The 12298-nt window shown below is 45.5% G+C and overlaps 1 protein-coding gene across 1 annotated transcript in view; it reads left to right on the forward strand.

The window, feature by feature from the left end:
- The window catches only part of SHC2 (SHC adaptor protein 2), a 32440-nt gene extending 22727 nt beyond the window's left edge, over window positions 1-9713 (forward strand). The window contains exons 10-13 of the mRNA XM_066635723.1: window positions 1876-2040; window positions 3233-3540; window positions 6912-7047; window positions 9426-9713. Of these exons, the coding sequence (XP_066491820.1) occupies window positions 1876-2040; window positions 3233-3540; window positions 6912-7040 (602 nt within the window). The 3' untranslated portion in view covers window positions 7041-7047; window positions 9426-9713. The remainder of the gene's footprint in view (window positions 1-1875; window positions 2041-3232; window positions 3541-6911; window positions 7048-9425) is intronic.
- Window positions 9714-12298: the final 2585 nt, after the last annotated feature.

A 12298-nucleotide genomic window follows, 5' to 3' on the forward strand; every position in this document is an offset into this window, starting at 1 on the left:
TTGGAGTCTCCCACTCCTCCTCTCCATCAGGTTCCTCCTGCCCTGGTGCTGGCACTGGAGAGCAGGATGTTCCAGGCATGGAAGAGGCTGATTCTCTCCTAGGGTTCCTTGGTTGGCAGATTCTGGCCTTTCCAAATTGAATAGCCTCATCAGGATTAGACTATTGGCCACTTTTCAGGACAGCAATCATAACAGCTGCATGGAGGAGAGTGTGACTGGCAAACATTGGACCAGTTATTAGGTTGGTAGAAGTATTTCAAGAAGATCAATCATTGACTTCATGATGAACACTATTAGGTCTTATTTATTACGTTTGTATCCTACCCTTTTCCCAAGTAGCTCAGGGTAGCACACAGTGCTGGTAATCCTGTTTTTATTCTCTCACTGCACAACTGTTAGGTTGGGAGACAGTAAAGTCATACAGCAAGATTCATGACTGAGAAAAGGATTCAGATTCTGGTCTTGCCAGTTGACCTGTTTTTCACCATGCGTTTTACATTCCTCATCTTGTCAGAGAGGACAGAGAGCAGCAGGCATGTGACAAGGTTACTGGAGCAGCAGGGGAGCTGTCCAACCACAGAAACAGACCTATGACATAAGGTCAGGAGTGGGCAGGAAGAAGCATTGCCAGTAGTGTAGCTATAGGGAGGTGGCATAATAAGTATTGCAGGCACTGCAACATACTGAGTAAGCAGCCCCTCCCACTCACTGTTGGAGCCATTCTGGGCAGCAATGGCACTGTCTCTGCCCAGAATGGCTGTGATGGCAAGTGGGATGTGCCGCTTACACAGCTCATTGCAGTGCCTGCAATACTTACCGCACCATCCCCCCTTTAGCTATGCTACTGAGCCAGGTAGCCAGCAAAGGGTCTTATAGCCAACCCAGCTGCTTCTCCTCTTCCTAGTGCATCAGTAGTGCTTTGATCTAGTGCACAGGTTCATGAATTCTCTTCTCAGAAGGGGAAGACTTTGTGCTACCAGATATACGTGACACCTTCTGTTCTGGGCTTCTGCTCAGACTCATTGCATTCCTGTTCTTTTGGGATCTCGGGAGACAGTAGAACATCTGGAATGGGGTATAAGTGACCATTCAGGGTGCATGAGGCCCTTGACACTTGCAGGCTCCCCAGGCGGGGACTCTTCCAGGCAGGCGGTCTTGGGTTGCCTGTCAGAGTACAACTTCTCCTCTTTATCTTAGTACATCCTGGGTCCAGCAATGTTGCTCCTCCTCTCATCCAGTTGTGGTCAGACTGGTGCTGATGCCGAGCCTGACACTCCATCTATTACATCTATAGCTCTCCCACTCCACTTCATGGGCTGTGCATTTCATTTGGGTGCAAAACATGTAAGGCTCTTGGGAGGGGTGTGGAATATGGAACCAGAGGCCTTCAGCAGCCAGGACTTGGCATCTTACTTAGCTTACTTAGCCCTCAGGCAAAGGGGCCTATTGGCTTTATCTTTTCTGCTTTGCAGCACCCCTGATAATGGCCACATATGGTATTGCAGCTCGTCAGCTCAGCCAGACCAGGTGGACCTCACGTTTTGTCTGAACTTTTATCAGTTTCAGAGGGCACAATATTTTAGAAGATTTTTTGAGCTGTGAAGTTAGCATATCACAAGAAGCAAGAAAGAAAACATACTGTCACTACTGCCATTGTGAAAATCTGTGAAAACCTTCAAAAGTTTAGTGCCCTCCCCAGTTTGCCAGAGTTCATCCTGGTTCTGAGTCAGATCCTCCCCTCCCCTCCCACCACCAAAAGCCAAATACATATTCAGTGCATATTTTCTGGACTGGCAGTAATTCCACTGTTTGCATCCAAACCTGGCTGAGGCTTGACAGTAAGATATAAGACACAGCTGACATTATATCTTGCAGACCAGAGCTGCAATGGCTATGTAGAAGCAGACGGAAAGCCTTTGGGTTCCCAAGACTATGAAGAGCACATGTACGTCAACACCCAGAGCCTGGAAAATTGGGAGGCAGATGCTGGGGGGCATCAGGTACCTGACGAGAGCCCCACCAAAGACCTCTTTGATATGAGTAAGTGAGGGGGCTCGCTTAGGAGGGTTATGATTCTGCTGTTCTTATTTTCCAAGTTGCCAAGGCAGGTGTTGGGAGCAGAAAGTTGGACAGAACACTACTCCCACCTTACAACTAATTTTTATTAATATCGCCTGCCCACTCCCAGTGATGCACTCCCAGGATGTATTACATAAGAATGATGATAGGAAATGTCATATAAGCACCACACATGAGTTCTGGTGGGGGAAGTTTTTTTTAAGAGGAAAAGTTAATTTTTATCAATGTAAGTCCTGGCACAAATGTTGGCACCTATTTCACGTCCTGTTTCGAGATTCAGCTCCAGGGAATGCCAAATTTGACAACCTGATTAACCAGATGTCTGGTAAATAAAAACAATGGTAGCCACTGGAAGAAACTGCTGCAGGTCAACACCCTTTTTCATTCTGCCCCCTGCATTGCTAAAATGTCCCCTATTTTTGCGCCTTGTGAATGGGATGGTAAAAATAGGGGGGAGGCATTTAAAATCCATCCTACTGTAACATTTCTCTTAGATCACCAGCAAGTGGGTCTCAGGGTCCAGAAGTGGGTTGCAATCTGGCCTTGGGTGAGCTGTGGCAGTACTGTCACTGCTGTTTTGTTTAAAGTCTCAAGCCTACACAATCTCAACACCATCATAGACAACATAGAATGTTACATTTGGAAGGGAACTTGGAGGTAATCTAGTCCATTGTTTCTCAACCAGTGGCACAGATATGACCAGTGGTAATTGGGGTGGTGTCTGGTGGTACTTGTGGGACCCCTGGACATCTGCCACCCAGCAATGAGAGCAGGACTGCAACACAACAAGCAGCAATAGGCTCGGCTCAGCTTGGCAGGCAGGCAGAGCTCCAAAGCCTGCTTGTCAGCACTCGTAAGAACCCTCCTGAACACCCTGAGCCTCTTGTTGGTATTTGTTATGTCATATCTGGCCTCCCAACACAGAAGGAACTGGTGATGATTTCATCGCCAGTTACTTCCACTGGTATTTTGAATAGGTGGATCATGTGAAATGGTACCGTGGAGTACAAATGTTGAGGAACACTGATCTAGTCCATTGTGTTAGACTGCGAAGCTGCATATTAACCTAGAAACCCACTTCAGTACTTCCGCATAATGGTGATGCACAGTTGTGGCAAGTCCATACATGAAGGCCCTTTTTGACTTCTCCCAGGGCCCTTTGAAGATGCCTTGAAACTTCATGAGTCCTTGTCAGCTTGTGGTATAGACAGCGATGCCCAGATAGAAGATCAGTGGCCCAGCCCCCCAACCCGGAAGGCCCCCATTGCCCCTACAGAAGAGCAGCTGAAGCAAGAGCCCTGGTATCATGGGAAGATGAGCCGGCGAGATGCTGAGAAGTTGCTGCAGATGGATGGTGATTTCCTGGTGAGAGACAGCATTACCAACCCTGGACAATATGTCTTGACAGGGATGCATGACAGCCAACCTAAACATTTGCTCCTGGTGGATCCTGAAGGAGTGGTAAGTAAATTTGGGATGCTTCTGAAATTCTAATTCAAATTTCTTTCCAGATTCTGGACTTTCAAGTTACCTAGTCTTGTTGCATGATGAATCTTCCATTGTTTTGCTTTTTGTTTACCGATTTTGAACACAGTGATATGCTGGGTGATTTACTACAGCATTCAATTGCTTTGTATCTTTATTCCTTAATGACATGCACATATGCCTTGATAAAACAACATGAAAAGCTAGTATACTTATTATTGCATCAAGATGCTTTCATATGGTGTTTGATGCTTGGACATGAGTGCATCTGTGCATTGGTAAAACACAACACACAACCTATCATATATATGAACACATCAAGATGGTTACTTTGCATTGCTTTTGGATGAATGACCTTTAGTCTGATTTAATAGGGCTTTTCTTATGTTTCTAATTCTTACTCTGCTGTTGAAGGAGGTGAGGGGCAATATTTACAGCGGAGAGCAAAAGCATTTTGTACTGTATAGGAACAAAAGTACTTTTCCTTATAGCATACAGTCAGTTCTCCTTATACGGTATGTGAATTCAGTATCCACGAATTCGTTTATCTGCGAGGGGCAGAACTGCTATTTGCCTCTCACTATCCATGGCTCTGTTCTCATTACCTGTGAATACTGTGCTGGTGCACTCAGGGCAGGAGGGGCTCAGTGCAGCTATGAGCAGGCAGGCGGGGGTGAGAGAGATTGCAGGAGGAGGAGAAGAGATTGTGGCCTCCTCTCAAACAGAAGGCAGCTCCAGTTCCATGCAGGGGGGAGAGGAAGAGATGCTGATAGAGCAGGAGTGCCCAAACCCTGACCCAGGGGCCATTTGCAGCCCTTGGGACTCCCAATCTGGCCCTCAGGGAGACCCAAGTCTCCAATGAGCCTCTGGCCCCCCGCACACTTGCTGGAGCCTGCACTAGCCTGACGCAGTTGCTCTCAGTGTGAGGGTGACTGTTTGACCTCTCAGTGAGCTGTGGGAGGAGGGCTCCCTCCACTGCTTGCTGTTTCACATCTGTGATGCAGTAGCGGCAGCAAAGGAAAGGCCAGCCTTGCTTTGTGCAAGGCCTTTTATAGGCCTTGAGCTATTGCAAGACCTTCATTCATTCATATAAGTTTCATCTCTAATATAGTCATTTATGTAAATTTGATCAAATTTTAAATGTAAATTACCGTTGATACTCATGTATAGTACGTGAAATTTTTGCCAAGTAATCAAGCTCCAATTATCACTTCGCCTGATCTCTGGGTCAATCAGAGGGAAGAGCCTTTCAACTCTGAACAGGCGCCAAGTTTCTCAAGCAGCAGGCAGGCACCAGGCAGGCAGGGCAGAGATCTGAAAGTTTCTACTGAAAGGGGGAAATTCCAGCCAAAGTTAACCTTTTAATCTCCTTCCTTCTGCTGCAGCCTGGTTCTGGTTCTGCTTTGCAAATGCTTGCAAAGCAGGTCTGTTTTTGGAAACACCAGGATGGGACCCTCCTTCCCAGGCTACAATTCAGTGCACCCTTATTCTTAACACCCATGGAAAGCAGTGGGTCTACTTCTGAGTAAAAAGGGCTGCAAATATATGCAGCTGCATCTCTCTGCTGCGAATTGAATTGCACACTCCCAGTTATGTGTTATATGCTGTATGTAGAGCTTCTGGCTTAACACACCAGACACCTTAAAGGTGGATTTGATTCATGGTTCAACCTTTTTCACTGGTATATCCCTTGGCAGACCATTTCCATAAATTGTACCCTTCCTATTAGCAAAATGTTTGTAATTGGTAAGACAAGCCCTCATATCCTCCATATGAAAGCCTTCATGTATTCATCACATATTTTCTCTTTTCATCTGTTTGAAGAACAGAAGACTCTGTCTTTGCACTGCTTTGCACCAGAAGTGTGCTGAGAAATTCTGGGGGATGGATCACTTTCCATATTATGTTTCAGCTTTTTTACTGTGCTGGTTTTCAATCGCTGGTTCATACATGAATTGATGACCAAAAACTAGCTATTGGTGGGGCTTTCACAGCCAACTAGCTACCTCCCTTCCAGGCCATGCATTCTGGAGCACAGACTGCCTTTTTCTGCCATTATTCCATTCTTTTTCAAGTACCCCTAAAGGTCCTGTTGAGTGTCCCTGGGAGTACATGAATACCAGATTGGGAACCACTGGTATGTTGTTTACAGTGCACTTACTCTGATAGTGTTTACAAAAAGGTGGTGAAGACCAGAATTTTAAAAAGAATAAAAATGTATCTTATGATCTTTTACTGTGTTAAGATCAATAAGTTAGAGACTACAGTTCTTAGGAAACAATTAGTGGAAGGTTATTTTTCAGGATCTGGCCCCGGGTAAAATCAGACAAAACTATAGTCAGACACCCCCCTAAGTTTAACACCCGACTTATCCAAGGGTCATAGAAAATTCCACGATTGTTGGCTCAAAACTTGCCCTCAACTTATCTGTGGGGTTGACTTATAGGCGAGTATCTGCAGTAATTCTTTTCCCCCTGGCCCCTGACACAGTGTCAGAGAGATGATGTGGCCCTCCTGCCAAAAAGTTTGGACACCCCTGCAATAGTGTATTCAGCCAACAGGGGAGGGGTTGAGGTAATCACATCCAGCCAATTATATTTCTCATTTTTTAGAAAGTTGTATGAATTGGGTTAATTTTCCACAACAAAGGGCATTGTGATTGGCTCATGGAGAATCTGGCACAACTGTGTGCACTTCCAGACTTTCCCCACCATCTTGGGCACCATCTTGGGGACTCCAGTTGAACCTTCACAACCCTGGCAGTGATGAGTTGTCTCTGGAAGGCTACCTGAGCACTGCTCTGGGGCTGGGCAAGTGCTCCCCACTGGTGAACTCTGAGGCCTCATTGTTGGGCCAGCAACATTCATTGAATTGAGAGATAGCCAGCATAGAGGAGGAAGCATCAGGTGTTGTGTTGATGAGCCCTCGCTATCGCCTAGTTCCACAGACTTCAAATTAAGATTCAGGCTCATAAAGTTCATTGTGAAGAGAGTCCCCCTGGAACCTAACCCCATTTTTCCCATAGATTCAATGATTCAGTATCCGCTAATTTGATATCCATTAGATGTTCCAGGAACCTAACTCTAGTGGATAACGAGAACTGACTGTATCTGTTTCTTTAAAGAAGGGTATGGCCACAGATGGGAGAGGATGGTGCTGATTGGGTATGACTAACGGAGAAGGGCGGAACTACCAGACCAATTCAATACTGCCGATATGAGATCTCCCCTCACCCTTTCATTATCCCACTGAATCAGTATAAACCTTGATCCCCACATTGTAGACAAATCAACAGCCTTCCTGCCATGCAGCTGCTCAATCCCCCTTTTTCCTTACTGTCACTCTAGGTGAGAACCAAGGATGCCTTATTCGAAAGCATCAGTCACCTCATTAACTATCATTTGCAAAATGAACAGCCCATTATGGCTGCTGAGAGTGAGCTCCACCTACGACAAGTGGTGAAATGGAAGCAGTGATGACTGGGTATGTATTGCTGGGGTGTTGGAAGGTTCCTCAAAACTTGCATCATTTGCTTGTGGAACTCACTGCCATAAAATGTGGTGATGATCACTAGCATAAATAGTTTGAGAGAGAGAGAGAGAGAGAGAGAGAGCATTCACAAATTCATGAAAGAGGGGCCTTTGGTGACTTTTAGGGAAGATAACTAAAAGGAACCTCTATAGCCATGGGCTATAACTCTGAATAGCTGATGTGACAAAAAAATAGCAGGGGATGCTGTCACCTTCATGCCATGCTTGTGGACCTCCTGGAAGCACCTGATGGAAATAGGATACTGGGAATCATCAATGCTCCAAGAAGGCCATATGTTTGTTTATCATAGAGTCTCCCTCCCCCATGAGTTTGTGGTCAGAAAGAGCCTGGACTGAAGGCCAAAGAAGCAGACCCACTTAACTTCAATCTTGTTGAAGTTAAGTGGGTTGGGTCTGCTTGGAGCCTGAATGGGAAACCACCTGGGCACCTTATGGACCTATGAAGCTGTTTTCTGCTGGGTCCATCCCTTGTCCATCCAAGTCAGCACTACCTGCACTGACTGGCAGTGACTGTTCAGGGTTTCAAAGTGGGGAGTGTCTATGAGAGGCCAGGGATCAAGCCTGGGGAACTCCTGTGGGCAAAGCTTACACTTTTTCACAGAGTGATGAGTTTTATTACAGAAGAAAAGTGCAAGCTATCAGTAAAATTGAACCTCTGTATCCAGAGGCAGTATACCTGGGAATACTCTGCTAAATATAGGGGAAAACTACTAGCTTCCTGCCCTGCTTGTGGGTTGCCACAAAGGCAAGAGGCATTCACTCAGAAGCTACAGATAAACAGCTGGACAACTAGATTGATCTGCCAGGACTCTTCTTATCTTGCCCTAATAAAGACTTTGTCCCTGCCCTTTGTATTCATTTAATGCTATCTGTCTTCTGTGGATTGAGTTACTGGTAGCAGCTGCCTGTTCTCAAGTTCCGCCTACTTTGTTATCTCACTCTTTTTTTCCTCTTTTCATTTTGGAACAGTGCCCATTTATTTTTCCCTCTTTCTACTCCACAGCATCAACACATCCTCCTGTTTATTTGCTCTTCCACTCCTGCAGGCCACCTTTTGCCATTCTCGCCCTCCTCCTCTTCCGCCTCCATCTTCTCGACACCCTTTCCCTCTCCTCATCTGCAGCTCACCACTACCTGTCAGTCCCCAGGGAGGAAAGGAGGATTGGTGAAGGGAAGCCAAATCAGTCCCCTCCCTTTGCAGGAAACATGAGTCAAAGCAAATCTGAAATGAGTTTGGGATGTCCCTCCTTGGGGGAAAAACTGGAAGGATTGTGAGAGATGTGAAAAGGTCCTGCTTGACCTGTTTGTCAAGAGACTTGGGGCCAAACATCCCATTACATTAAATGTACAGTGCTCAAATACGGGCAAAAGGTTGGGGGTCCCAACCTTTAGAATGATCCAGAAAATGAATGCTCTTTAGAATGTTTCAGAATATGACCTCACAGGGTGAACATTCTCAGCATTTCAAGATCAGAGGCACATTTACAAAAAGGTTTAAACAAAAACAGAAGTCTCACCAGGAACACTATCAGTTTGTAAGAACTACTGATATAGGTGTGGCAAAGAATTGTTAAAAAAAGAAAAATTTAGAGGGAGAATTAAACATTTTGTGGGTGTCTATTTATATTAACAACAAGGCCAACAAGGTACAGTCTCCTAAAGCCCAACTTCCAAGTCCTCTTACTCTGTTGCCAAACCTAAATAAGTGCAAATGAAAAAAGGTTTCTTCTTCCTCAATTTATCTCCTCTCTACTTCCTTGCCTCCCTTTCCTCTGCTGTCTCCCTTATGTCAATTTTAAATTGTGAGCCCCCTGGGACAAGGACCTATCATTTATTTATTTGAAAGAGTTACACTCCCCCTTTCCATCTTTCTGGGAGCTCAGCATGGTTTACATAAAAGACAATAAAAACAATAGTGTAAAAACAGTCAATCAAAACCAGTGACACCTGAATTAAAAGAGCTGTGAAATAAGAAAGGTCTTCACACCTCACCTCACAGCCCACCTCACGTGGAAGACCAGCAAGGACAGGACATTCTAGTTTTGAGGGAAAGAGAATTCTAGATGCTAAGTGCCACAACAGAAAAGGCCCTGTTGTGGGTTGCTGCCAGCTGAATGTCAAAAGGTTGACTATTGGCTCTCGCCACTGAAAGTGGCTGTAAAGGTATCCTTTTTGGGCTGGACAATTTACTACCTCCTGTTTTTTTTCCTCTAGTTCTCCACCATAAACATTGTCCATCCCTCCCTGAGTGCATGAATGGCAATTGACTCACCAGAATATCGACCCTTTTTGCAATTTTTTTCCTGTTAGGAATTCGGCCCTCTTCAGAGAAAATCACCCTGGACATTATGAGCTGAACAAATGCAAGCCCAAGACGATCAATGAAAAGCTTTGCTGGAACTCTGACCTGTTGGCAAAAGACAAAGAGATTTTTCATTCAAGAAAACCAGAGCAGGAATCCCTGCATTCCACTCGCATCACCACTCCTGTCTTCTGTTAACGTATCCTCTGCTAAGCTGCCTTTCCCTTCCCAATGCTGCCCTTCTCTCTTCACCCCAGCTCTATTTACCCAATGAGATGGAAAGGTGAGAGCAGACTCACTGACTGACCTGTTTTGCAGGCTGTGCCCTGAGGGCGAATTCATTGATGCCTGTAAATACAAGCTGCATCAGTTACCTTGAGGGTTTGGATGTGAGGGTGGGTGAGAGAGGCAACTGGAAGAGAAAAAACAGCTCTCAGTTGTAGTTGAAAATGACTCTCTTCTGCAACAGAATCAAAGCAGCTGTTTTGCTAACCCGTGATGGGAACCTGCTTAGATTCAACTTTGGAAGAATGACAGGGCTCCCTTGGATAATTCAGTTTCCCCCATGAAAGGATGAAGGGAGCACTATAATAATCCTGATTCAATCAGAGCTTTATACACATGCAAACATTGGTTGGAAAGGAGAGGATGGAGCAGCAACCCTGTGGCTTATTGGACAGGCATTAGCTTGGACTGTTGCCAAGCAAGGGCTATATTGGACTGTAGCCTTAGCTTTCTTTTCTATAAAGAGTTTTGCCTCCCCTTCCTTCTAGTGGGCTTGTGATTTTGGATTCAGGGATCTGGGGTGAGGAGTAGAGGAAGGAATTATGTTGAGCTTTTGCCTTAACCAACCAGTTCTTGTAAGTCCTCTATTCCAGCTGAGTGGATTAGAATATACGGATAACTCCAAAATCATTCATATGAGAAACAATATTGTAAAACAAAATCCTCCATAAACTCCTATTAGAATGAACTACTAGGGATGGCTGGGAAGAAATTCCTAGTATGTCACCAGAGGGCACTGTGGCACTAAAAGAGCATTTCTGGGCTGCTTCTCCTTCCTCTAGTATTACAATCAAAGTATCCTCTCTAGGAATTTAACACTTGCTTCTCTCTCTGATCTGTGATGTTGCTGCCAAACCAGATCATTTGCTCTTTCTCCGATGCTGCTCAGATCAACCCTTTCAGACTTTTGAGCACATATATGGCATCTTCAATAATACCATAGTTATCCACCGGTGCATTTAATGATCAGAAAGCATTGCTGTTTCGAATGTTTCTAATTAAATGTGGAAATGTTTAATGATGCTTGAGGTCCTCTTTTGTTGCTTTTCCTAGGAAAATTTTATTTACCTTTTTAGTATTGTAAGGTCATTGTAAAGATAATTGACACTGTCATTCCCAAGTTTAAACTTTACAATTGTTAAGGCTATTTGCATGTTACCGTCATTTACATTAGAGAGCTGGTGTAGCATTGTGGCTAAGGCAGCAATCCTATATGCACTTTCCCGGAAGTACGTCCTACAGCAGCGGACCTCCGATTGGAAGAATGGGACAAATACCCCTGGTGTGGAGTTCATGCGCCTCCAGGCCCACGTGGGAAGCCTTTAATGAGGCTCCCAACAGGGTTGGAAACTGTGTTTCTGGATTTCCGGAAGCACAGTTTAAGACCTTGGGGAAGCCTCAGATGGCTTCTCCCATCAGTCCTGGAGTTGTGTGAGGCTCTGTGGCAATCCAGGTGAGGGGGGGGGGCTTCATGGCACTTTGCCCCAGGATGCCTTGAGGTGGAGGTCTGCCACTGAAGTCCTATTGAATTCAATGAGCCTTATTTCTGAACAGACATGCATATGATTGTGGTGTAGGAGACTGAACTCTGAAATCTTGCCTTTGCCATGAACTTGTTAGATGGTCCTGGACAAAGCCCCTTAGTTTCCAGCATCTTTAATATGGGGATAATAAAACTTACAAGCTCATCCAGTGAGGCTGTCTGCCTCACCAGGCTGTCTGCCTCATGAGGTGAGGAAAAACAAGGTACATCACCTGTGTAGTCAGGCCCTAGCATTATAAAAATTAAGGGGGGAGGGAGAGAGAGAGAGAGAGAGAGAGAGAGAGAGAGAGAGAGAGAGAGAGAGAATCACATTTGCATTCAACAGAAATGGGGGGGGATTAACAAGTTTTTAAATTTGAGGCCCCCTTTGAGGTTGAAGCCCAGGCCAAATTACCCCCTTGCCCCCCTGATTGGCCCTGCATCTATCTGATGCTCTCATACCCTTCAGCGTCACTCTTCTCCTGGGTGACTAGGAGCCTGGAAATGGGGTAGATCCCACCACCAGAAAAGGAAAAAGATCAACAAGATCTTTCATCATCCCACCTTCTATATGGAGAAGCCCAATTATTGGGGTTCACTTACCATGGAACTTAATTGCTATAGAGTGATCTGGGAAGCCAACTACTCTTGCTGAGCCCAGTGGTGGCGCTGGTACTTTTCCCACCAGGGCCTGCCTCTCCATTTGACACCCCCAACCCAGAAGTAATTACAATGATGTCATCGTCACCTCAGTTCTGCACATGCCCTCCTTTTCCCCTTTGGAAAAAAGGGGGGAGGAAGGAGGCAGCCCGGGCTCAAATTCAGCCTTTTGTGCTGCTGCTGAATCCATTGGAACTTTTGCACCACTAGAAACAGAGCCCAGAAGGAGTCATGGTTGGGAAATGCGGGAACACCGTCATGGTTGGCACAGATCACTGCTGATCTGAGGGCACCCGTGTCCCCTTTAAAGAAAGGGGAGGAGACGATGTCAGCCCTCAGATCGGTGTGGAACTGCGCCAACCGTGGCTGTGCTTCTGCAGCTACTGTTGGTGCGGTTCTAGACCACATCAAAAA

Source organism: Tiliqua scincoides, chromosome 8 (assembly GCF_035046505.1).
Source record: "Tiliqua scincoides isolate rTilSci1 chromosome 8, rTilSci1.hap2, whole genome shotgun sequence".
NCBI lineage: Eukaryota > Metazoa > Chordata > Lepidosauria > Squamata > Scincidae > Tiliqua > Tiliqua scincoides.